General features: G+C 46.0%; 2 protein-coding genes across 8 annotated transcripts in view; one reads left to right on the forward strand and one right to left on the reverse strand.

Annotated features, from left to right (window-relative positions):
• Positions 1 to 20,542, reverse strand: part of ppfibp1b (PPFIA binding protein 1b) — a 39,797-nt gene extending 19,255 nt beyond the window's left edge. For 2 of the 7 annotated variants that reach the window (XM_061229361.1, XM_061229364.1), the window contains exons 1-9: positions 20,339 to 20,542; positions 9,565 to 9,649; positions 8,567 to 8,772; positions 4,607 to 4,693; positions 3,745 to 3,858; positions 3,137 to 3,268; positions 2,233 to 2,343; positions 810 to 902; positions 288 to 380 (exon numbers count right to left, since the gene is read on the reverse strand). In XM_061229361.1, the coding sequence (XP_061085345.1) occupies positions 288 to 380; positions 810 to 902; positions 2,233 to 2,343; positions 3,137 to 3,268; positions 3,745 to 3,858; positions 4,607 to 4,693; positions 8,567 to 8,772; positions 9,565 to 9,628 (900 nt within the window). In that variant the 5' untranslated portion in view covers positions 9,629 to 9,649; positions 20,339 to 20,542. The remainder of the gene's footprint in view (positions 1 to 287; positions 381 to 809; positions 903 to 2,232; positions 2,344 to 3,136; positions 3,269 to 3,744; positions 3,859 to 4,606; positions 4,694 to 8,566; positions 8,773 to 9,564; positions 9,650 to 20,338) is intronic. The other 5 variants (XM_061229363.1, XM_061229366.1, XM_061229365.1 and 2 more) reach the window with 3 other exon arrangements.
• Positions 20,543 to 22,122: 1,580 nt separating this feature from the next.
• On the forward strand, positions 22,123 to 25,123 carry si:ch211-245j22.3 (uncharacterized protein LOC563798 homolog). The gene is made up of 5 exons (XM_061229085.1): positions 22,123 to 22,193; positions 23,620 to 23,752; positions 24,374 to 24,523; positions 24,781 to 24,886; positions 24,999 to 25,123. Exons 1-5 carry the CDS (start codon positions 22,123 to 22,125, stop codon positions 25,121 to 25,123), a joined length of 585 nt encoding a protein of 194 aa, XP_061085069.1.
• The last annotated feature ends 1,201 nt before the right edge of the window (positions 25,124 to 26,324 follow it).

Raw genomic sequence — 26,324 nt, forward strand, 5'->3', positions numbered from 1 at the left:
GTTCATCATTTACCCATTCATCCACACCCTCGCACACCAACGGTGATCGGCTGCCATGCAAGGCACCAACGAGCTCGTTTGTTTAATATGAGCATTTTTAACTTTAACGGGGGTCCCCCCTGGATGCCTTTGAGCCTGGGTGGAGGGGCCCTGAATCAGAAAAGGTAGGAAACCCCTGGTCGAGTTTCACTGACGTTCAACAACCAAGGCAGCCCTTGGATGTGCGAGCGAGCGAGCGCTGGATCGCAGAGAGAACCCGACGCCGGACGCAGTGGAGCCGTGCACACCTTCAGGGCCTGGGTCGCGGTCTCGTTCTGCTGTTTCTCAAACTGCATCTGCCCCACTCTGATTTTCAGACTCGACAGTTTGGCCATGAGCGGCTAGGAGCCGGGAAAAAAAGAGCAAAGGGAAGAGAAGAGAGAAGGAGGAGAAGTGAGAAGAGTCTGAAAAGTTCTGAAGGAAGGAAAGAGAAATGAAACCGTAAAGTGGTGACACAGAGCAGGGGGGGTTGGGAGGTTCTCTGGCAGGACTTCATGCCAAATTCAGCTTAATTTCATCAGCCATCATTTATAACACCAATCACTTTACCTACATTAATTGATGACCCAATGAATCAACGGTGTCCCCATTTAAAATGTGAACGACTGAATGAACCGATGTGAGCCAATTAAGGGGTAATTGGTGGAAGCAGAAACCATCCCCACCATGAACGGACCTCCCCACCCCTGACAAAGAGGACATGAGTGAAGGCAACCCTGGGAGTCCAGGGAGTCCCTCCAGACATGGCCTTTTCTCAACAAACCACTCACCTTGGTGGACTTCAGCTTCTTCTCATAATGCACCCTTTCGTTCTCCATCTCAGACACCCTGTACCTCAGTTCATTGATCTCCTGGACCAACCCCTGCGGGAGAGAGGAACTACGTCACCCAGAATGCTTAGGAGGAGACCATGGAACGTCGGGTCAAGAGAAATTCCGATCGGCAAAAGGCTTTGGCAGATGGGGAATGTAGTTCTTCTGTGGATGCGGCTGCAAGCCATGCTCGTACTCTCATTGCCAGGCTGGCGCTCTCTTCACACACGAGGTGGTTAAACACTCCCCCAACAGGACAAACAAAAACTCAACAGACTGACCCAGAATCTCACAGGCTGGCCAATCATTACATTATAAGCATTTAGCACACACACATATATACTAGAGCACAGGTGTCAAACTTCCAGTCCTGGAGGGCCGTAGTGTCTGCTGGCTTTCGGGGTGTTCTGGGTTCATTCCAAGTCATTGATTGGTTAAAGTATCCACACGCCTTGTTCTGAAGGCCTTAATTGGCCTTAATTGGCAGCTGATTGAAAGGAAACCACCAAAACCCGCAGACACTGCGGCCCCCTGGGGATTCAGTTTGACACCCCTGTACTAGAGCGATTAAAAGGGATTTTAAGATCAATATACTCAAGGCACAACACAAATAATTTTGCAGAGCTTATCCCATTTGCATAGAGTGAATACTAGCAACACGGTATTGCCATATTTCCGACTAACTTCCATTCATTTTTGGGACCTGGGCGAATTTAATTGTTCTAAAGCACAGACTAAATGAGAAGGATTACAGATCGATAAGGAAAGGAATAACATCAAATGGTCTGTTTTTTTGTTTTTTTTGAGCTGATAAACTGGTTTCAGGTTTAGGTTAGCTCTGAATAGAAGAACCATTTTATACTGCTCCCCTATCAGAATCGCAGTTTGGTGTCCGGATGGTTTGGGGTCTGATTGGCACTCCAGGACCTGGGTTAACTCCCTGGGCCGGCACTTTCCCCAGACTAAATCTGATACGAATTACCCCACAGAATGAAAACGAACAAACAACCGGAAACTACTGCTGAAAAAAAGCAATGTTTCTGTAACAGGAATCGCAGTCATGCAGCCACGAGCCGATATTCCTTGATTATTCCAATTTAATAAGAAAATACGGATTTCCAGAGCTTAAGTGTCTCTGGGGGGCAGTAGTATTTGGCTTGTCCCGCTGAATATTCTCTCCCGATAGATCAGCGTGCGTGAGCTTATGACAATACCCAAAACCATCCGCTTCTGGTTGAGACCGCTCTGAAAATCAGTAATTCCTGAGTAAATCTGGAAAAATCTGGAAAAAACACATCCCCCCCGGCCAGACGGGGGAAGCTCATGCGGGGTGTGTTTTTCGAGCTGGGTGGGTTAACGACATTCCTCAAATTCCTTTCACCTCCTGCTCCCCAAATTCCCACATCTCGTCTCGGAAGACTGAGAACTCCGCCTCCAGGAGCCCCGTCCGGTCGTGGGCCAGGCTGGGGGGCGGCTGCCCGGGGTAAAAGCCCTGGGCAGCACAGTGAGGGGGGGTGAGGGGGGGGGCAGGAAAGAGGGAACGAAGATAGGGAGAGATTGAGTGGAGCGGAGTCGAGGGGGTTCTGTCGCTATGCCATCTATGCTCTGACCCAGCAAACACTGCTTGCATTGTTTCGTTTTTTTTGTTTTGTTTTTTTTTTGCTTTTTTGGGTGACCCCCTTTCTGTTTTCACATCACTTTACCAGGACAAAACTTTGGCAGAGAGGAGACATGGGAGGGACGAGCAGCGGCGTCGAACGGAAAAACAAAAAACTCCCCGGGAGGGCCGGAGGATGAGTGCTCGCGGCTCAGAGGAGAGACAAAGCCCGCCTTCTTTTACGGGCTCCCCCGAGGCCCGCGCCCCGAAACGGACACGTGCGCTCCGTCAAAACGACTTCAGAGGGGCCGGGGGGGGGGGGGCCCAAACAGGGGCTCTGAACATCAAGGAGGGGGGGTTCTGAGAGTGAGGGGCCTCGTTTCGTTTCGGCTGCGAGAGAGTTCAGCGGATTCATTACTTTATTTATTATTTATATAAAGTTTATTTGGACAATGCCAAGAGACGAGGCATCATTACCGCCAGTTTACACCAGCTTCATGTAGCTGATATTCTGCTTTTTTTATAAACAGACAGGAAAAAGATTAAAAGTATAATACTTATATACACACTTAAAATACATACATTGAATAGATGTTAAGTACATACACACATTACGTTGTTACAAAAAAAACATGCGCGATATACATTACAAATAAAAGTGAGTAGAAAAGTATTTACTGCCCCATACCTCGCCGTCCCTTAGCCGCCCGTCGTAGTCCAGCCGGTCCTTCTCCGTGGACGTCAGCTTCAGCTTCAGGTTGGACACTTCGGCCATCAGCTCCAGCTTCTGCGTCTCCAGGGACGTCCGGCTCAGCAGCTCCTGGGCGTCAGAAGCACCGTGTGAAACAACAAACGGCACACAGACACGAGACCGGACGCTACGTGATGTAACTTTGCCCCTTTAGTTCATTCTAAGATACGATCACGGACTTGGTTCTGAAACCCTGGTCATAAACCCTGTTCACAAACAGGTTAAAAAATGTAATTAATTGAATACGCCGCTGAACCTGCAATGAATACAAGACCAACAAAGTGTATGTCGTCAAAAAAAAAAAAAAAAAAAAAAAAAAAAAACCTTTCCTGTAAAATAAAAAAATGTGCGGCCGGATTTGACCCGAGAGCAACAATACAAGACTAAACATTAAAAAGGTCAAACTGACATTTTAAGTGCTTTGGTGTGGATACATTTGGTCCCGCAGAGGCCTCCTTTCCCTTTAGGACACATTAAAACCTCCTTCACAGCGGCAGTCAAACCGCCAACTCAACGACCAGCAGTGTTACCCTGCGCGGGCCTACCTGCTGCAGCATGTCCTCTGTGGCGTTCAGCTTCTCGCGGTGTTCCTCAAGGCACAGGTCTAGGTCCCTGATCTTTTCCCCCTGAGCCTCCACCTGGTCCGTCAGCACACTCACCTGTCGAACAGGCACCGTGACACAGCATTGTGTTATCCCCACAGGCTCCGTTACCCCCAGAAGCTCCCAAACACACCCTGCTACCCCCAGAAGCTCCCAAACACACCCCGCTACCCCCAGAAGCTCCCAAACACACCCCGCTACCCCCAGAAGCTCCCAAACACACCCTGCTACCCCCAGAAGCTCCCAAAAGCACTTTGCTACCCCCACAGGCTCCCAAAATACCATGCTACCCCCACAGGCTCCCAAAATACCCCGTTAGCCCCACATGTCCCCAAACTACCCTGTTACCCCCACAGGCTCCCAAAACACTGTGGAGGAGCCCGAGAGGGTTTGAAAATTTCCCATCATACAACTACTACATGGAGTATTGAATATTTTATAGAATAAATAATGAAAAACCCAGTTATTGTTATTGTCACCGCAGAGAATAGCACAGTGCCTCACAGGTATAAAACACAATGAGGATTTAAACGTGGTTCATGCGCAACAATTTCACTGGGGCTTATGGTAGATGCTGAATCGAGGCGTTTTAAAGGTAATATTTTTATTAAGATGTAGGGTGGTCTTTAGCCACGTTTCGGCTTCAGGAGGGGTGTTCGGAATGACGGCATTCCCAAAAACAATGCCGTCATTGACGACAAGTGACCAAAAAACAAAGGAAACAAACTTAACGAAAACTACCTGTTCAGCTGCTAAAGGTGGCAATGATGGGTGATGAAGGGGGCAATATGTTTCAGACACAGACCTGTAAAACCAGCGACTCCTTGTCACTCTCTAGCCGGGAAAGTCTCTCCTGGTATACGTCCCCACCCATGGAGATATGTCCGTTGGTCTGAAATTACAATTTTACAAAGGAAAAAAAAAGAAGAAAAGAAAAAGGTTACTCATTGCCGTCCGTTATTAGAGAGATGCAGTCTCTGCGTGTATATCCCTGAGATTTCTTCTGCATACCAACCTGTAAAGACCCACGCTTATTCTTCGAATAATTTGCTCATTCATCATTTTTACTGTGTGATGTTGGTGCTTCAAAGTATTACGGCACAACCGGTTCACTTTTATCAATCAAAAACTATACAGCAGTTCTGCACGGTGGAGCTTTACTTCTAAACACATCATTCTCTGTACTTTGTCATTTTCCTGCAATTTCATGTCTTAAATGGGGGATATGGGATATTGAGCGGGATGCCATAAACGGTAAATTGTTGACATTTATATAACGCCTTTATCCAAAGTGCTGTACAATTGATGCTTCTCATTCACCCATTCACACATGCACTCACACACCAACGGTGATTGGCACATTTGACACACCCAGGGTGGGAATCGAACCGGCAACCCTCCGACTGCCAGACCACTGCTCTTACCACCTGAGCCGAAGTTGCCCCATAGACTGTTTCAAACTGAGAGGCAGCACGAACAGGAAAGTGGCTTTGCCATAGATTCTCTCCACTTACAGTATCTTCTGCACGTTTGAAGGCCGCAGTATATGTACTTAAGCATTTTCCAGTTAATTTTCCAGCACGCATTCCACCAAGTTTTTACAGTTCACAGTTTACAACAGATTACAGTTGTTTTGCTGGAGAAATTCCACTCCTTTCCACGTTTAAATTCCATGAGTGGTTTAGAGTGCGCAAGTCTAATTATCATGAGCATTTTTTCTTAGGTTTCTTGTTCAAAGGAAAGCTCTGAGAGGAGAAGGGCTTGGCGATTTTCCAAGCGGTCGCGTGCATTTTACACGCGTCTGACATGACCGGAGCCATCGTCTGAAGGCAACTAAATTCGTTAGAGCCGAGAGCTGGAGCCAACTGCACCGAAATGGCGGAGGTAGCTCCTCATTAAAATAAATAGGCAACCCCCTTCATTAACTGTAACCGTAACTAACTGTGCATAGCTGCTTATGTTTATTGTCATGCAGTATACAGCATTACATGCCTGCTCAGAAGCTTGAACAGAAACTATAGAAGGTAAGATTTTACTTTATGGAAATTAATTTATGCGCGTAATGTAATGTGTTAATTAACCAACTACTGAGACGTCAATCTGTACAGCTTATCTTATGTAATCATAATTTCATGTTAACTACATTAGATAAAGCCAATTCATAGTGGGATGAAAATGTTGCAGAGCAATGGAACCATTAGTACTGCCTAATAAAGCTGGGTACAGCCTGTATGCTGCTCTGGTTGTTTGTTTTAACGATACGCTTTTATTTTGGGTGAATTTCTCCCTTAAGGGGCTGCGTTCAGTCATTGCTCAGACTGCCAGATCCTTTGAAGCCAAACCATTCCTTTCCAAGTCTGCAGAATCCTGTCACTTTATTCACCTCTCTCTCCCGACTGCTCCGCCGACCGAACGAATCACCCAGAACGAATCACCCCGAACAAATCAACGAATCACCCAGAACGAATCACCCCCAACGAGCACGCAAATTTCACCCTTTCCAGCCTTGTGAATTTGCTTAATGTATCCTCTCTTAATCTAAGATAAACAAGTTCTGGTCTTTACGTTAAAGGCAACACACTAATCCCCATGTCTTGACAAGCACCCAGAATTAAGGAAGAAGTTTAAAACGGTATACTTCACCAATCTAATGAGGCATACACTGAGACAAAAACAGGATAGTCAAGTTTGCCCTCAACAGAAGCAAGATTACAAGTTGCATTTCCAGCTAAATTCTCCTCAGTTTCAAAAGTTATTCATACAAGTTGAATGGGAGTGAATTGGGTCATTTGGTAATTCAACACTTTTGCCATTATCTCAAAATGACAACAAAAATTCTCCTTTTTCAGTCACACGTACAAATGGGCAATGCTTTAAGAGCACTAAAAGCATCGAATGACCAAAATAAAATGTTTTCCACAATAAAACTGCTGGTGGTGTAATCCAAAACGCCGTTAACTAGAATCTGAATGCTGAAAGGTTTGCGGAAAAACACCAATGGCCAGGACACTTTTCCCATTCGGCAAACGAGAGTGGACTGAACTTTCCGGAAAGGTCCTTGTGTGCCTCAGGGGGCACTCTCGACAGAACAGCCATATTCAGATCTCCTCCTCCCCACCCCCGCTCTTAAAATGCATCTCGGAGCCTTCGAGCCCTCAAAACGAGAACATAAGGCTTTTTTTTCTCCCAAAAGAATGCATAAATGCCAAACGCACGGAGGAGAAACGGGATTTCAGACGGCTGAGGGGGAGGAAAGCACTCTCCCCGCCGCTACATGCAGGAACACATGCAGCCAACTCAACTGGAATGCGGCGCCGGCATTTAGAAGCAAGACGAGATACGTGTGTCGCGCAAATACATTACATTACATAAATGGCATTTGGCAGACGCTCTTATCCAGAGCGACATACAGTTGCTTAGACTAAGCAGGAGACAATCCTCCCCTGGAGCAATGCAGGGTTAAGGGCCTTGGCTCAAGGGCCCAACGGCTGTGCGGATCTTATTATGGCCACACCGGGATTAGAACCACTGACCTTGCGTGTCCCAGTCCTTTACCTTAACCCCTACCCCCTTAAAAGAATTACAAAAAGAAGACAGATGAAGTATCACTGCGAAATCTGCGACCCAGGTCGAGTAAGGCACTGTATTTATAAGCTTGTACCCATCACGGCAAGGCCCATTCAAACCTTGCCTCATGAAGACGTAAGGTAAACAAACATTTTTTTAAATATTAAAACCAATGAGATTTTTTAAAAAGAGTTAATTAATGTATTGTAGCAGAGGGTGTACTGGTAGATTGAGGCTAGAGTAGTATGGGTGTACTCAGTAGAGACAGAGTTCAGTGTAGTAGGGGTGTACTGAGTAGAGACTGAGTTCAGTGTAGTAGGAGTGTACTCAGTAGAGAGTGAGTTCAGTGTAGTAGGGGTGTACTCAGTAGAGACTGAGTTCAGTGTAATAGGGGTGTACTCAGTAGAGACTGAGTTCAGTGTAATAGGGGTGTACTCAGTAGAGACTGAGTTCAGTGTAGTAGGGGTGTAGTCAGTAGACTGAGTTCAGTGGAGTAGGGGTGTACTCAGTAGACTGAGTTCAGTGTAGTAGGAGTGTACTCAGTAGAGAGTGAGTTCAGTGTAGTAGGGGTGTACTTAGTAGAGACTGAGTTCAGTGTAGTAGGGGTGTACTCAGTAGAGACTGAGTTCAGTGTAGTAGGGGAGTACTCAGTAGAGACTGAGTTCAGTGTAGTAGGGGTGTACTCAGTAGACTGAGTTCAGTGTAGTAGGGGTGTACTCAGTAGACTGAGTTCAGTGGAGTAGGGGTGTACTCAGTAGACTGAGTTCAGTGTAGTAGGGGTGTACTCAGTAGAGACTAAGTTCAGTGTAGTAGGGGTGTACTCAGTAGAGACTAAGTTCAGTGTAGTAAGGGTGTACTCAGTAGAGACTGAGTTCAGTGTAGTAGGGGTGTACTCAGTAGAGACTGAGTTCAGTGTAGTAGGGGTGTACTCAGTAGAGACTGAGTTCAGTGTAGTAGGGGTGTACTCAGTAGAGACTGAGTTCAGTGTAGTAGGGGTGTACTCAGTAGAGACTGAGTTCAGTGTAGTAAGGGTATACTCAGTAGAGACTGAGTTCAGTGTAGTAGGGGTGTACTCAGTAGAGACTGAGTTCAGTGTAGTAGGGGTGTACTCAGTAGAGACTGAGTTCAGTGTAGTAAGGGTATACTCAGTAGAGACTGAGTTCAGTGTAGTAGGGGAGTACTCAGCAGTGCGGCGTACCAGATGTCCCTGCAGCCACTCCGCCAGGCTGTCGGCGGTGGAGTCGGGGATCTGGCAGCGGAGGGTGTCCCGCTCCTCCGGGTCCATCAGCTCTAGCGCCCCCCGCAGGTCCTCCACCAGGTGCAGGGCGCGCAGGCCGCCCATGAAGGGCGAGGTCGGGGACTGGCAGTCGAACAGGCCGTTGGAGTACTCCAGCGCCTTGGAGCCTGAGGGGGGGGGGGAATACATGTTTGAGCCAAAATGTCCGCCGCTCAGCAGCAGTCAATGAGGAAACGCTCGGATATCGAGTCGATATTAGATTACAATCCAGCATTCAGCAAATGCTCTTATCCGGAGCTTCTTACGGCGGCTCACGTTTACGAATTATCGCGGCGGGATAATTCAGGGTAAGTACCTTTTGGAATCGAATGCACAACCGATAAATTGCAAGCCCGGCTACCTCACCATTATCCTACACAGAATATAATAAGGCTCAGCAAAAGGAGACTAAGAGGGATTTGACTGAGCGTATTAAAGTCATATCATGGAAAAGAAACTGGCAAAAAAAAGGATGGGAACTAGATGAAGGTAAGTTCTGACATCACAAGGACCAGCATTTCAGGTCGTGTCGTCGAGGTCGAGACCTGAAGCAGGCCTGAGACGCCGTCTAGTTTGTAGACCAAAGCCGTGCCTCGATGGGCCGAAAGGCTCATTCTGTCCGCACTCTTATAGAGTCCATGTTCTGACACTGAGCCAAAATGGCAGCTCAACTGATGCTCGAGTAAAACTGACTTTGAAGGCCATTTACTGCAGCTGTTAAGGGAGGCGCTTGGAACTGGTCGACAAAGTTAGTGTAGCGGTTTCCCTTTCTGCTTCAGCCCAGAAGACATCAGGCCAAAGACATTAAAGCCTATTTGCATGATTGACAGCTCACCAATAAGAGGTATGTATTAAATGCCTAGCGTGTTTGGATTTTGCACGAGTAGTTAGGTCCTGCGTGCTCGGGTGAGCAGCGTTACCTGCGATGATCCCGTCCATTTGCTCCAATGCAGCTGCCAACATGTCGCTGGCATCTGACATCATCTTCGAAGCTGGCCTGGAACCCTGGGAAAGGAAGGAAAGAAGAAGAAATAAAAACCTCGCTCAAAGTTTCTTTTGCACAACAGCTGACTGTGTGTTGTGTGCGGTTTTGTACCACATGAGAAAGATGAGAACGATCTAGAAGCTTTGGAAAAAATGCCAAGAGGCAAAACTAAATTGGTTGGTGACGACAAAGCGAAAAAAAAAATGCTTTTGAATTTGACTAAATTGGGACACATTTTTGTCACACACGAGCAGGATGACGACAGTGTCGGTTGTTTGACGATGATTGACAGCTATCATGACGGGAGCAGGATATCGTGAGTAACAGACCAGGCCTACTTGCTCAAGCTCGTTAGCCACCTACAGGCATATTATGATATAATATCGTACATCACAATGCTGACACTGTCATGACATTTGAGATAAATACACGCCCGCTGGCAAAGGATGACATCCAATGTCATGACATCTTGTTTTCCAAAAAGTGGATGAAATTTATTTTGAAACTTTGCTGTGAAAATAAACAAGTTACACAATTTAATAAAAAAATTTGGAAGGTATGGGTATGGGTAAGGTATGGTTCTGAAGAATGGGCTAAATTAAGGGAAAAGTTAGATTGTCTTTAAGCGTGACACCGCTGAGAATGTTTCAGAAAGCTCCAAGAGTGCCTTCTGGGTGATTTGTCTGCAGGCCACATTCAGTCATAACAAGCCGCCAATCAGAGTGGGGTCATGTTTATCCTGCAATGTACACAAGTGGAGTCTGTGTCAACACTTCTAACTGACACCAAGTCAAATAACTTCTTATCTAATGGTCAACCATTTCTCCTCCCCCCACCCCCCCCCCCCCTCCACTAAAACGGTCTTGAAAAGAGTGCACGTTAACCGTCATCTATTAGCCAAACGGCGAACGCAACAATTACGTCCTTGTAAAATTCCCGAGATGTTTTGTGGTGCAGGAAGGCACAGAGAGGAGGTCACGCGTCCAGCTCAAGCGGAGACGGGGTGGAACGCAGGTCAGCCTCGCGGTAAACAAGGACGAATTTGAATTTGAAACTTTGAATGCCCAACAAAAGCTCCACCACTTAATTAGGAGAACACAAAAGATGCATCGGCCTGGCGGCAAATTTTATGAAAACTTGCCAAATAAGAGGGACAACTGCAGAGTTCCATTCCAAACTGTCACCACCAGGGCCAGGGCAACACCTTTCATTGTCACAACTCAAGTCTGCACACACAGTGCCTACACAACATAAACAAATGCCCTCAGCTGGTTGCGTAGAAACTGAACATTACCCCCCCCCCGCTGGTTTTGAAACAGCTGGTAGCTGGCTGACCAGTTCAGACCAGCTCCATACTCAACATGGTTTGAGCAGCTCAAGCTAGGTTTTGAAACAGCTGGTAGCTGGGTGACCAGTTCAGACCAGCTCTATACTCAACATGGTTTGACCTGCTCAAGCTATGTTTTGAAACAGCTGGTAGCTGGTATTTCAAGGGCACTGAGATAAAAACCTGAGACGACACTTAATGTCCACAAATTACTGCCACAATTGCAAGGTCGGCCTGGTTTTAAGTTTTATTTAAGGCCCCAGCTGCATCAGCATTCTCTTGCTGGTTGTAGTCTGTAAAAAGCCCACAAAAACGTTAGCAAAGAGCAGTGACGTAGGTTTTTTTTTGGAAAAGTCCCTAACCCTGCCCAGAAGATCCCAACACCCCCTCCTCCTCCGCACCCAAACATAGTGTATGCTTTAAAACGGTCTAGTAACTAGTATACATATATTGCGCCAGAGAGCTTTCAAAGTTAAGACTGCAGGAGGCGTCGCTTCACAAAAGCCAGACGTCTCGTCTCCTCGACAACTCGCACTCGCGGATCGACCCGCTGAGAGGCAGGGCTTTGTCTGCTGAAGTGAGCCCTTCAAGGCCCGGTTTGTGTTTCAAACAGCTCCGTTTGGTCTACTTGAGTCGTGAACTGACTTTTTCTTTCGTTTGAGTGACGCTTGATCGGCCAAGTCATTCTATAGCTGTGACGGTATCAGTTGCAATGCTATGATCTTCCCTTCTTCCATTTTGTTTCATACAACGCATGACATTTTGTTTGACAAGAATTTTAAACTGGCCATAATTATCCATTTTTCACCTAACCTTTTGACAGAAGAAAATCAATTATTTTCCGAAATTTTAATCAAACAACGTTTTTGGGAAGTTTTTGGGGAAAAGCCAGACTCCACACCTCCCCCAGAAAGACGTGGGATCCCTGTTGGGAGAAGCGTATTATAATGAGCACGGGAATTGGCAGCTCGCCCATTTTCCACCTGTGCCCTTTGATCTGTGCGCCCGTCGCCTCTGGACACCAAAAATATTCGCCGGCCACGCCTCGAGTGGCCGCACGCCATTCACTGCAGGAAACAGCCCTAAATGTCAGCGGTTAACCCCGAATGCCGCTGCGTCAGAGACGTGTCGCACCGATGAGCCGCTTCATTTCCTGCAACACACTGTGGCCAATAGAATTTCAACTTTACGCTGCTCAACTACTGACAGACCCATAGCTGACTTTTGTGAACTCACGGTGTGGAAAGCTGCTTTTTAAAACAACCGAAAGGGACAAAGGGAAACCAGTGCAAACTCGTGTCGTTAAATGGGCCAGAGCGGCAAGCTGAAATCGAAGATCAGTCCTTAACCGAATCGTATGAATCTAAAACGATTAAGTCTTTGGCCCCAGGTCTAGGAAGCGATGCGCTCCTGCAATGCCCTGTGAGAAGGACCCCGGGGGTCAGTCGTGTGCCAAGAACACCGAGTGCTGGACACAGCACTCCCTTTTCAACGAGGAGGCACGTGCCGCAGCCAAGACGATAACTAGCCAGAAGAGAGCGCGCTGTATAAGGGAAACAGAGCGCCCTTGTTCGGGCTACACAAGAAGGCAATAAGGCGCTCGTACTCATTGCCCTGCCGTAGAAACGCGAGTTCCCTCGACAGGTTTCATCACCAGCGGAGGTTCGCGGTAAAAAAAAAAGCCGCCACAGCTGCAAAGATTTCTGGGCCCAGGGTCAGAGTAGGGGGGGGGGGGGGGGGGGGGCGTTCATTTCCTCTGGAGCTCGCGGTCACGTGACGCAAGAAAACATCACTTTTCGAGAAGAAAGCGTCCATTCTTTAACGGAGCTTCGCGGCAGTGCGGAGATATGCGTGGAATTCAAACGTTCCACCCAGAGAAGGAGAAAAAGAAGAAGAAGTCACACTGTGGTAGTTGTGACTGCCTCGCAAGGCAAAACATCACGCTCGCGTTCAGAGAAAGCACCTACAGACAGGACTATCAGCACGGACGGGCAACGTACACTCAGTGAGCACTTTATTAGGTATTGATTAGATTTCTGCTGCTGTAGCCGAACCACTTAAAGAGTTATGATGCGGTGTGTTCAGAGATGCTCTTCCGCATACCACGGTTGTAACACACGGGTATTTGCGTTACCGTCACCCTTCCTGTCAGCTGTGACCAGTCTGGGCCTTTCTCCTCTGACGTCTGTCATTAACGAGGCTTTCCTGTCTGCAGAACCGCTGCTCACTGGATTATTTATTTTATTTTATTTTTTTGGAACCATTCTTGCAAACTCTAGATACTAGTGTGCTTGAAAATGCCAGGAGAGAAGTAAAATAATGTTCCTAATAAAGTGCTCGGTGAGTGTACTTGCCCGGGCTTTGGCGACGGTGTGGATAGTGATGTTATGGATGGTGCGACTTCACTCAATGGGTGAGGCAGGATGTCCCAATGTCCGTGACACGTGTCCTGGGAGCGGGGGGGGGGGGGGGGGGGGATTGAGCATTTCCTGTGTCCCCTCCCGAGGTGTGTGCAGATTGGGACCAGAGAAAGCGGCTCAGGAAGAATCAAACCATTTACCCCAAACGCTGGCTGAGTCAGTGAGTTACTCCAGTGAACACTGGGGGCTTTCTGTTTTAATAGTGTTGGGGGGGGGGGGGGGTGTTTGGTAAAATGCCCAGAAAACCCTGCAGTCACACTCCTCACCCCAAAACCAGCCTTGATACGACCATTAGAAATATCCAAACACACACTGTCATCTCACATACACACATACAAAAGCCTCTCTCACTCAGATACACACACACACACACACACACACACACACACACACAAATATCCAAACACACACGATCATCTCACATCACACATACACACTCTCGCTCGGACACACACACACACACACACACACACACACACACACACACACACACACACAAATATCCAAACACACGATCATCTCACATCCACACATACAAAACCCTCTCTCGCTCAGATACCCACTTACTGAAATATCCAAACACACATACACAACCATCTCACACAACTTTGACTTGAACAGGGATCATTTATGGAAAAACAAAATATATAATATTAATAGGACATTACTTCAGGCTCATGTTCTGGACACAAATGAACACAGTTCCAACTTAGCTTCGACCCATTCAGTAAAATCCAGACATTCAAGGCCAAGCAAAGCTCGGTGAAATTCATCTTTGGCTGTGGCAAACCTGTTTGGAAACCCCAACTTTTCACTCTGTTTGGACAATATTTGCTTTTCAGAAAAGGAGGGTGTTCTTTAAGCAGCCGTTTCTTAGTCTGGGAAAAATTCCACACGGCTGTGTTTTTACTGCCGTGACCAGAAGTCTTTTTTTAAAACCCGCCCGCAAGCCACACAGTAGTATTCAACAGATTTGTTTTGCTTTCCTGAACTCTAGGCCCTCTTAAAATTACACACCTGCAAATCCCAGTTCATAGTTAGCCCGTGGTGTGGAGATCATCTTTTGTACTTGCTGACACATTCCACTTTCCACAAATAAGCAGGACCAAACAATTTCTGCCCACCAGAATATTAAAAGACATGTTGCTAATTTGGTAGATTCCAACCTATTCATTTTCTAAATATTCAAATGTAAGTAAAGCATAAATTAAGAATGATGAGAAAATTAGGCATAAAGGTTAAGTATATGGCAGTAAATACTCATCAACATCACACGACACAAACTGAAATTGAAAACAAAACGTGCTCTTGGCGGTCCGGCACATGAAATGCTTCCAGTTGAGGCATAAAACCCGATCAGATTTTTCATCAGAAGTTTTTGCGTAGCCGTGACCTGTCGACTGAAAGGAAGACAAAAGGTTGCCATGGCGAGGATACTCGGTTAACGAGGCTACTTGTTTTTATGAATGAAGATGATTTGTTTACATTCGCTAGCTAGCGAAATAGACGGGTTTGAGGAGAAGCCAGTTACTCTAGAAACAAAATGCAAGATGTCGCAAGAGGGCCCCACGACCCCCAGGGGCCCCGAATTTTGGGTTGGAGAGTCAAATAAAACTCTGCTCCAGGCTCCTCACTGCCTGGGACTCGGAAATAAGGGGATCCCTGTATCCCCCCCGGGGCCAGATTCCACCGGTCGGAAGGTCACATAGCTCCCGCAGAGGAATGTCTGGAGGAATGATCTATGACATCAGCTCCACATTTTCTCTCCGAACCATGAGGAAGAAGCGAAAAGTGGGGGGGGGGGGGGAGCACACACGGGGGAAGCATGTCCGGGAACGCCATAAATCCAGTCAAGCGTTCAGGCCGGCACGCAGCCGTTCAGGAAGGACTTCATCACCGCCGAAAGGCTCGGGGACTGTGGACGGCAAAAGCAACGGGAGGGACGTGATCTCAGAGAATCGCTGGTGTGAAACGCAGGCCCATTTCGAGCACCCCAGCCCTCGCGGGTCATCAGAGAGCCACGCAGGATTCCTCTGTGCGAATGAGAAAAATATCCGAGTGCAATATCCGAGAGCAAGCTGCCAAAAAAGCCGACGTGCGCCGTTTCCTGAACCTGCCCTGACAGACCGTTCCCTGGCACACGCCCGAGGGTGGGGGGGTGGGTGTGTGACAACTTGCTCCGAGCCCTGAAAACTGGCACAGGGGATGCGCTTTGCAGGAAGCTGAGAGGCCGAGAGGAAACGGTTGCAGCAACTCGGCCAAAACCCGCTTCCCTCACGGGTCTCTCTGGGAAGAGCGCTTCACGTGCGTTTCACGTGCGCTTCAGACAGCGACCGTCTTATTGCAACTGTCTGTTTGCTGGAGTACGGAGCGAAAATGACAATAAACGCGCCGCCGTCCAAACACTTACTGAGCTGTTACAAGGCCTATGAACTGACCCACAGTAATGGATATCAGGCAAGTCTTAAGTTACGCTAATTACTGCAAACTTCGTTAGCCTGCATCCACCAGATTAAACAATCAAGAGAGACAAGTGTAATTTAATTTCCAGGGGTTTCTTGTTACAAGGCCAAATCATTGAGCCAAATCTCATTAAAATCCAAGACGACGCAGTCAAAAAGTGTTTCGTTTGTGTTTTTTCGCAAGAGTTGAATTGAATAGATTAACATATATTCAATTAGGCAGTCCACTTACCCCAGAAATAATTGGGAAAAAATGTACCTCAAAAAATAAAATTCCGCAAACTTACGACAAACAAAATAAATGACACTTTTAAAACCGCTTTCAGTTATTATGTTCCACCCCTTGCAGACTGATTTCACCCCTCAGCGCCGGGTGCTGTGCTCTCAGAATAGCCCAGTCTCTGCGCTCTGCATCAACGAGTCGCTCTGCTCGTCCCAGACGCGACGCATCCCAGATATGCGAGCCGCCCATAACCTGCAATAACCTGCCGCTATTTCCGACCGCTCGAGAGAGGAAACCCTAAATTTACACCCCCTTCGGCTCTGGAAACGAGCACGGCGCCGCTTCCTCGGTGACGGGACGGCTCTCTCCAGAATCGTCCTCCGCGCGTCAAAGCGCTGCGCTCTCGAAAAAAGACTTTCACCACCGCCGGCAACGCGCGGGATTTTACTTCACATGCGAAAAAAAAAAAAAAAAAACTCCATTAAATATTGTGCGAGTACATTTGTAAGGGTATGTTTGAAACACGCACTCAGAAATCGGTGCAAAACAAGGACACAATGTCAGCCTTGAGGCTACTCTTAAGTCTTAACCCTTGTGTTGTCTAAATATTATGTAGGCACCCCGGGTCCACTGGGACAAAAGTGACCCAACCTCACCTGACCCAAAATCAATCTTTTTCATACAGAAACAACCGGTCACTTGTCGGTGAATAACAGTTTTCCTACTTCATTTCTCCAGTCTTTCGCACTCATATTTTATGACAGCAAATGTCCGTTCACTTCACTGGGCACCTCGGTGACCTCACTTCCTGTCAGCTTCACTTCACTGGGCACCTCGGTGACCTCACTTCCGGTCAGCTTCACTTCACTGGGCACCTCTGTGAAAATGCACAAACCAAACCTATCCCATTCACAATCATCTCCTCATAGCAACTGGCCACATGATGCTCAGCGCAAACCCAAATTTCGAGGACAGGACAGACCCAATGATGACCACCGTGCATTCTAAGACAGAAGAAGGAAAATATGCAAGATACAATGTTGCTGTGAGAATTGAGAAATAGTCAATGCCTTGTGATAAGTTCCGTCTTCCACACACTGCAAAATGATTTCAGTATTAGTGTGACTCCAAAATTAGTTAGTTGAGTTGAAAAGAATTTGTTTTTTCCATTCTTTTGTTCAAATCCTAATCTCTGCCCAAGTGCCTGACGAGGATTCCTCTACCCCGATTCATTCCAGCATGGAGCCAAGAGATCACAGTCAATCTGAGACACCTGGTAAACCAGGGGTGTCAAACTCTGGTCCTGAGGGCTGCAGTGTCTGCGGGTTTAACTCCAATCCTGGAGGATCACCACAGTGTCTGCTGGTTTAACACCAGCCCTGGAGGGCCGCAGTGTCTGCGGGTTTACCTCCAATCCTGGAGGGTCACCACAGTGTCTGCGGGTTCAACTCCAATCCTGGAGGGCTGCAGTGTCTGCAGGTTTATCTACAATCCTGGAGGGTCACTGCAGTGTCTGCGGGTTTATCTACAATCCTGGAGGGCCACAGTGTCTGCGGGTTTAACTCCAGCCCTGGAGGGCTGCAGTGTCTGCGGGTTTAACTCCAGCCCTGGAGGGCCACAGTGTCTGCGGGTTTAACTCCAGCCCTGGAGGGCCACAGTGTCTGCTGGTTTAACACCAGCCCTGGAGGGCCGCAGTGTCTGCGGGTTTACCTCCAATCCTGGAGGGTCACCGCAGTGTCTGCGGGTTTAACTCCAATCCTGGAGGGCTGCAGTGTCTGCAGGTTTATCTACAATCCTGGAGGGTCACTGCAGTGTCGGCGGGTTTATCTACAATCCTGGAGGGCCACAGTGTCGGCAGGTTTAACTCCAATCCTGGAGGGCCACAGTGACTGCGGGATTTGATGCACCACATGTGTTTGAGGTGCAACAAATGACAGCAGATCAACAGCCTTCAACACAACACAACACAGCCACATACCTGTCTGTCCGTTTCCTCATCATTTCCAGCATAAATGCCAGGCCTCTGCCTGAAAATGTTGAAAACTGATTCATATATTTGCCATTACGCAACTGCTACTGTATTTATTTTTTTCTGTTTGGACTTCTCTGAACAGGATTACTTTAAGAATGCAGGCCATCTGTGAAGCAAATTAAAAGGCATATCGTGAGAAATACCAGCAAAACACAGCACTTGCTGGAGGCATCCCTTGAGTGACAGGGACACAAGGAATCTGGGAGTTCCTGTACAGACCACTGTGGGGGAATATTTACAGCTTTTCTAAATCTTTTCAGATTACACCAGTGAAACCTGTGTTCAGTTAACAAGGAGGCCAAGTAGTCGTCCTTTAGAATAGCTTATTTAAATAATGTTGAAAACCTTTACGTCAACTGATAAGGAAAATACAAATGCAGCACTTTGTTGGATCTACATCACTTTACTCCCTTGAATGACATGGTGTAAAATTCTGGGTCGAAGACAAGTTACCGCTTGCAAATAGAAAAGAGAACATCGTGAATCAAGTCGACGACTTCCTTGTTAACATCCGACAAAGTACACGGTCATATTAACACAATTAAGACTCCCCAAGCGGAGTCATTTTGGCTTGTTTTTCAGTGGTGCAAAATTCACTTTTTGCCCCGGCAAAACCCCATAAAACCGATATTCTGTCATGACCTGTAAATTACCAACCAGAAATAGCCTGCATAAACATCTGACTCGGTCGGTGTGTTCTCTTTAAATATGTGGCAGTTGGAGCATGACCTGCTAATTTACTGTAATTTAAGGCCACTGCTTTTTTTGAAACCGTGCGCATATTTCCAACTTCAAGGTTTTTGTTAGTGCTCGGATCGCGTTTCCACCTTGATGGCAGTGCGACAGATATCGCCTTGATTTCTTTACACGGGTTAGGTTACCATTCACTAGGCTATTCCAGCGTGTTTATTAATTTCCGGCTATGTATGCATTCCTAAAAAAAAGCACACGGTGTCGTGTTTTACAAAGCCTGATCCGTCTGTTTACAAAATCACGCAACCAAACAAAAAGCTATTTCCTCCTGATCCAAGTTTAATGGAATAAACCTCTAAAATCTAATCCAGCTCGAAGCGAAATCCCAAGCAAGAAATCTCCCTAATAAGTAACGTTAGCCTAAAATCACATTATGGAACGAAGACGTAGCCAAAAAGACCTAGCCAACACAAACTATAAAACTTTGCATGAGCCAACTAATTAGCATTATTACAACTCACTGGCATTTAAGATGGTAGGCTATATCGTCACTATAACACATTAATTTTGGCAACACTGTTCACACATAATCAGCCATCCACCGGTCAGTTGCACATGTTTACAGCAAGAAAGTGGGCGAGACGTTTGGTCAGCCATGACGTGTCTCTACAGGTAACTTACAACGTATGCTAGTTTTCCTCAATGTAGGTGAATCGAAGAAATGTTGGAAACAGCATCATTTGGAGATTGCGTAATATTTAATGCCCCGTTAGCACAAGGATGGATCTATAAAACACGTCCGCTTTGTCTCTCCCTTGCACAGCTTGGACAACACTGCAACGTGGAAGGCGATTTTGTTGTTAAAACATACTTTTAATGTTGTAAAATATCCCAATAAAAGCGTTCTGTCAAGCGGAGCATGTCCAAAGCATTTCCAATGTTTCAAACTTCACTTTAAAGTTATAATATCAATTGTAACGGCAGTTTATGTGCTAGCCATATAGTTTATTAGCCTGAAGTTTTACTCCACTAACGTCAACGGTCCACCGGCTTGTTTCGAGAAAAAACGATGAGGTCGGAACTGCTTCCCCACACAAATCCTCATTTCGATAATTTTGTCAGCCTAAACACGAATTGATTTTATCTTTTCATAATTAGCGGTTAATATTGAGAAAGAAATTGAGAAATCTCTGCTAGGATTTGCAGGGCCGTCGCAAGTTAACTGGCTAGCCTGTTCAAATGAGCTAGCTCCAACCGTGGCTTGCTTGCTAACTTTTCTACGAACGTTAGCTGGCTAGCCTACGATAATTATATATTTTGCGAGCTATTTCCGAAAGGAAGACTGCTCCACCCAGGCCCGACAGTGACCTACAGCGTTATCGAATAGCAAGACATTGCCAACAGGTAAAAAAAGGAAAAAGTTTTCCAAGTCGTTAACGGCGTCAATCCAGTTGTGGAGAACTTTCAGCTATTTATAAATCAAACGAGCGAAGACTGAAAAAGTGATGGGAAAGTAACTATCTCAATGTTATCTTCAAAATAACTCACTTACCAAACTTTAACACAAATTGCCGACGAATGATCTCTCGGAGCTACATAAATCCAAAGGTTTCAAGAGTGTTCTCTTGGTTTCCTTTAGATAACTCAGTTTTCCAAAGCGCCGTCCTTTCTCGCTTTTTTCCACTTACGCCATGTCGGCAATGGGCTCGAAAAGACCGGAGACGTCACTGCCAACACATCCCGCCCCCACTTCCTACAGGATTGCTTTGGGAAAAATGGAAAGATTCTCCTTGGAAAAGTGCGATAATAAAACGCCATCTAGCGGTTTCAACGTTTCAACTGTCTGCTGACACCCACCTTACTGAATAAAAATGTAGTAAAACATTCATATGGCAACCTTTTCAGTCCCAGAGCAAAGTGTTTCTGAAATGCACATATTTCAGGCATTGATTGGAAGAAAGCTTGGTTGCTTCCACATATATTTTGATTATAAAACAAAAGAAAAGAAATGCATTAAAAAATCTTCCACAAAACATATCCTTGTTCTTACCTGTGTCTAAATTCGTGGATTTAGAGAATAGGCTACATTTACTTTTTGTAAACAGGAAGTGAAAACTATTATTCATTTGTCTTTTGAATGTGAATTTGTGAAGACATTTTGCATTGAGTTATGTACTTAGGTTTTGGGCACCCAAGATCTGTTGAATATAATTTGGTCTTGGATGTTTATTTTTTTATGCATTAGTCTGTCAGTGGAAAAGAGCAGATTTGTGATTTCCAAGTATTTATTTCCATTCAATGTTACAGAGATCTTTCACAGAATTTCATGAAATAAAGTAAAGTAACATATTAATCAATAGCTGTCTGGGATTACCCGGAGAGCTAAACGAAAGCCAGACAGCCAAAGCAGGCAGAAGATCTGTGGCAAGTTCTCTGATACGTTTGGCACAAACTGCCAGCCAATTTAAGAAGGGTGAAGGGCGGTGGTCACAACAAATTTTAATTTGTTTTGAATTTTATGCTTCAAACATATCAGAGTCACAGTTCTTCTTCAGATTTTGGCTTTTCAATCACGGAGTTAAGTTATTAAAGTGATGACTGAGTAGCATTTTAGCTAATGAAGGTCAATTTCCAACAGTGTATAATTTGTTAGGTTTGGATAAAATGACACATTCCTTTTGCCTGCATCAACAAACCTTTTCACTGAGCCTGTCACACATTGGCAAAACTTGTTTTGAGACTTCATGCCTAAAAAGGTTGATGTTTTACAACAGAACATGCATTTTGCAATGCCTAAATCTAATTAGAAGAAATTAACATTTTCACTTGGCCCCATTTTGATATTGGTGAGCATCTAAATACATTCTCAAAATATTTCATTATTATTCAGAATCCTTATAAGAGGCCTGCTTTTGAATAATAAATGGAATGTGAAATTTTTGGATGTGTTTGACTTGTTGATGGGGGTCCAGTCTTGAGCTGTAAATAAAAACCAGCACATACAAGGGCATTTTCCTGAAACGTATCAGACAATTTTCAAATTTGTTCACCAGCAGAAAACCAGAACGTGTGCCTTAGTTTCTTGTTTCCACTGGCATAAACATAATGACGAGCACTGAGCTTAATTAACCTGCTTGGCTCTGTAGCCCTTTTGGGTAATCACATTTGCGTCACACCCTACACCCCCTTCTAGTAGATTAAATGTCCTAATACCCAATCCCTCAAATGTGGTGGGCTACGGTTAAGTGCTATTAGCTACGAGATAAAAGATGAAGCAGGGATCTGGTATATAATGGTGGTTTGTGCACAGACAGGGGGATTTCAATCGACTGGAAGATGGGGCAAGCTGCAACTTTGCCCTGCAGAAGAGGGGGCACCTACGTTATGGAGCTTTACCAATGGTTTCGGTAAGGATCCTTTTTATCATTTCACTCTGTGTTATAATCCCATTACGGTACTATAAATCACACAAAAAAAAATGAACCAGTAAAATGTGTGTGTGTGTATTCATTGGCTCCATTGAGCTTTCCAAATTATTTTTCAGACAAATAAATACTGAACTACTGTGTGGCTCAATTGTATATATTGATAGTGCTACCATTTTCAAGCTCCTGTAGTTAATCGCAAAACGTTTGTGATTTCTATGAAATGTGGGTGAAGTGCTTGAGTACTTTTGTATTACAAATGTCAAGTTGGAAGGCCGTCACAAGATACAGTATTGTTGTAAAATGTCATGCTGGTGAAAATAAAGCTTGATTTGGTCACTATCGTAACCATATTGAAACAAATGGAGTGAGAGGGAATGTGATTACCTGAAGGCTGGACATTGCTGTTCCGTCCCTCCAGGGGTTGGGAGTTAATCCAGTTACCACTGCATACTTTAAGCTCATATGTTAAACTCGGGATTTAAGAGTCCCCCAAAAAAAGAACGTGGAACACTTATTGAGGGTGGACAAGGAGGTTCATGGATTTTCTACGAAAATAGGTCATATAGGTCAAAACAGGTCATAGCCAGGGTGGGAGTGGATAGAGTATCGCGCTGCCTCTTCACAGCAAGACGGTACCAAGCCTGAACGCTGACCAGAGTTTGAATATTATATTGAATATTTGGGTTTTCCTGAATATTTGGGTACTCCAGTTCCCTATCACAGTGTAAAAACATGCAAGTTAGGGTTAGCTGGAGACTGAATGAATGGTGTGTGGCCCCTGGATTGGGGCACCGTATGCCTGCCTCTAGCCCCAAGGAGACCATGAAGAAGGGGTTTAGATTAAGGATGGATGGTGGGAAGCAATATGGCGGTGCAGCATAATTCTTGGGCTGGCCTCGCGACTCTGTGGAGGTTTAGTTCCTAGGCCTTGCATTAATGCTGGATCGTTCAAGTTGTTATTACTTTGAATTAATTGTTTATGACTATCCGGCTGTATGCTATGGCCTTGTCATTATTTTGTGTCGGTCAACAACGGTTGGAATCTCACCTGCTAAAAACCTTGGAAAATAAAGAAATTAGAACAGTGATTTTCCTCTCATCTTTCTGTACAGACCTGTAAATTCTCATTCTGAAATGTTTGCTAACGTCCCTTTACAATTGGTTCACTTCCTGAAAGACACAAGGTATTACCGGATATAAATCAGAAGATTTCCAGAACATTCCGTGAGATAGTAATACAACACCGGGGTTAAACTGAAAAGGCCATTGTTCAGTTTCTAATAATCAATTAATTAATTACGGGATATTAACTGGTTTGTAAATAGATAATCTCGCTGACGCCGAACAGGAAGAGAGGGGGAATCTGGGAAGGCCGTAAAAATCCCTTTCCCGACGTTCCCTGCAGGAAGTTCATAAAGGAGTGTCCGAGCGGGCTCATCACGCTCCACGAGTTCCGACGGCACTTCTGCGAGGGCACGGTGGGCACGGAGTCAGCCGAGTATGCTGAGCAGATATTCCGCACCCTGGACAACAACGAGGTACTGTACTGTACTGCACGTAGGGGGGCGTGGAGGGACGCATCCTTACGAATTTCAGGCCAAATTCTACTCTCAGTTGTAAGGTTGACCCAATCTTATGACCCAAGGTTGACCCTATCTGAATTTTCTGATGCATTCACTGTTGAACTTGTGAGTGCTCTACTGGCAATCGTTTAATTAAACCTATTTTAATTCATTAATGGTAATTGGTGGATTCCCCGGCAAATACACCCGCCAAAGAATGGAGCGAACATTCCCAAAGTGACCACTTTATTTGGCACTTTCTTGATTTGATTTATTGGTCTTCTGCTGCTGTAGCCAATCCACTTCCAGGTTCAACATGTTGTGTGTTCAGAGATACTCTTCTGTATACCTCTGTTGTAATGTGTGGTTATCTGCATTTCTGTCACCTTCCTGTCAGCTTCGACCAGTCTGGCCATTGTCCTCTGACCTCTCTCATTAACGACACATCTTGTCCACAACTGCCTACATATGACACGCATTGCTACATGTAAATACAATAGCCTATAGGCGTGATAGACCTGGATTAGCTAGGCCTACATATGACATAGGCGTGATAGGCCTGTATTAGCTAGTCCGGGATCTCGGCTCTCTCCTCAGGACGGCGTGGTGGACTTCCGGGAGTATGTGACCGCCATCAGTATGCTGGTGGAGGGCTCCCCGATGGAGAAGCTACGCTGGTCCTTCAAGCTGTACGACAAGGACAAGGATGGCGCCATTACACGGAGCGAAATGCTGGAGATCATGCAGGTGACGCTCCTTCCCTGGTCATGTGGAGACGCTGCTCACTATTGCGGTTGGCTCCGGTATAGCTGTTACTCAGTGCATTCAGTGCAAATTAATGGTAACAGTACAGTAAAAAGTATGCCGTTTCACAAGCTAACTATAGTATAAAATAAGTATGTAGTAGGTGGTTTCACATGCTAACAATTGGGTAAAATAAGTATGTAGTAAGCAGTTTTGCATGCTAACTACGCTGCGTAATGGAGCCATCTTACCTGACACAGGCAGTGTACAAGATGAGTGTGGCAGCCTCCATAACCCAGCCCAACCCGTTGACCGCGGAGGAATGCACAAACAGGATATTTGTCCGCCTGGACAAGGACAAAAACGGTATGAAAGCAAGACAATGACAGTCCAGCCAGAGAGTCACTTTCACATTGATTTAATGTCATTGGAAAAAGCTCACTGACTCACCCTGTGTGTGTGTCCTGCCCCCATTCAGCCGTCATCACCTTGGACGAGTTCATCGAGGGCGCTCTGGATGATGAATGGATCAGAGAGATGCTGGAGTGTGATCTCCACACTGTGAAAGTGGAGAGGCCCCTGAAGAACCCGGGGCCCCTCTAGTGCCCTATCAGCTCCTGTAGGCCCCTTGAGAACCCCATCTGCTCCTGCAGGCCCCTATAGAACCCCATCTGTTCCTGCAGGCCCCTCTAGAACCCCATCTGCTCCTGTACACCCCTCTAGAACCCCATGTGCTCCTGTAGTCCCCTCTAGAACCCCATCTGCTCCTGTACACCCCTCTAGAACCCCATCTGCTCCTGTAGTCCCCTCTAGAACCCCATATGCTCCCGTAGGCCCCGCTAGAACCCCATATGCTCCTGTAGTCCCCTCTAGAACCTCATCTGCTCCTGTAGTCCCCTCTAGAACCCCATATGCTCCTGTAGTCCCCTCTAGAACCCCATCTGCTCCTGTAGGCCCCTCTAGAACGGCATCTGCTCCTGTAGGCCCCTCTAGAACCCTGTATGCTAGGCCCCTCTAGAACCCCATATGCTCCCGTAGTCCCCTCTAGAACCCCATATGGGGCCCACTGAAAATATCCTGGTGCTGCTTCTGTGCTAAATGGAGGCAGAGAAACATATTTCACAACATATTCTTCAGAAGGTGCTGGGACTCACCATTAGATAGAGCTTATTGGTTATTTTCAAGGAGCTGCACAGTCCTGTAGGTTTTAATTTCAACAGTAATACATTGGCACACCTAACTTTACTAATTAGCAGCTCAATGCAGATCTCTGTGGATGATTGTGTGACTACGCTATAAATACGAACAGTGGTGACTTAATCTACTAGCGCCCTCCTGTGGGATATCGTAAGAATGCACTATAAATACTTATGAACACATGGTGACTGCAGGTCTATTAGCGCCCTCCAGGAGAGCACACAGCTGATACATGGTTTGTTTACATGGTGAAACCGTGTGCCTTTACGCACAGCCAACATTCAGTCATACAGTGGACTGGGAAGGCTATAGACAGCTTCCTCCTCTCCTCCAGCGTTAGCATGATGTGTGCTGCTGCAACTCGTAGACAGGCTGCTGCTCCATCCGTGCCGCCCGAACCTAAAATCCACTGTACTGAAATCAAAATATCATGAGAATATGAACATAACCAACACAAATTAAACAAAACTTTTTTTAAATTGTTTATTTTTATTTATTTATTTGTACTCCAGGGGGTGCTGCAGCACCCTCCGCACCCCTACTTCCCACGGCTTAGCAAGGACAGAAAACCGTGCTTAAAACTGCAACAACAGCAAACGAACGGGGG

Source organism: Conger conger, chromosome 19 (genome assembly GCF_963514075.1).
Source record: "Conger conger chromosome 19, fConCon1.1, whole genome shotgun sequence".
NCBI classification, from domain to species: Eukaryota; Metazoa; Chordata; class Actinopteri; order Anguilliformes; family Congridae; genus Conger; species Conger conger.

Bases quoted from the DNA above. Each gene is read 5' to 3' on its own strand.
- si:ch211-245j22.3 (XM_061229085.1), top strand. From the start codon at position 22,123: ATGGGGCAAGCTGCAACTTTGCCCTGCAGAAGAGGGGGCACCTACGTT. The intron at 23,753-24,373 runs GTACTGTACTGT...CTCTCTCCTCAG, and splicing joins GCACCCTGGACAACAACGAG to GACGGCGTGGTGGACTTCCG. The intron at 24,524-24,780 runs GTGACGCTCCTT...TACCTGACACAG, and splicing joins AAATGCTGGAGATCATGCAG to GCAGTGTACAAGATGAGTGT.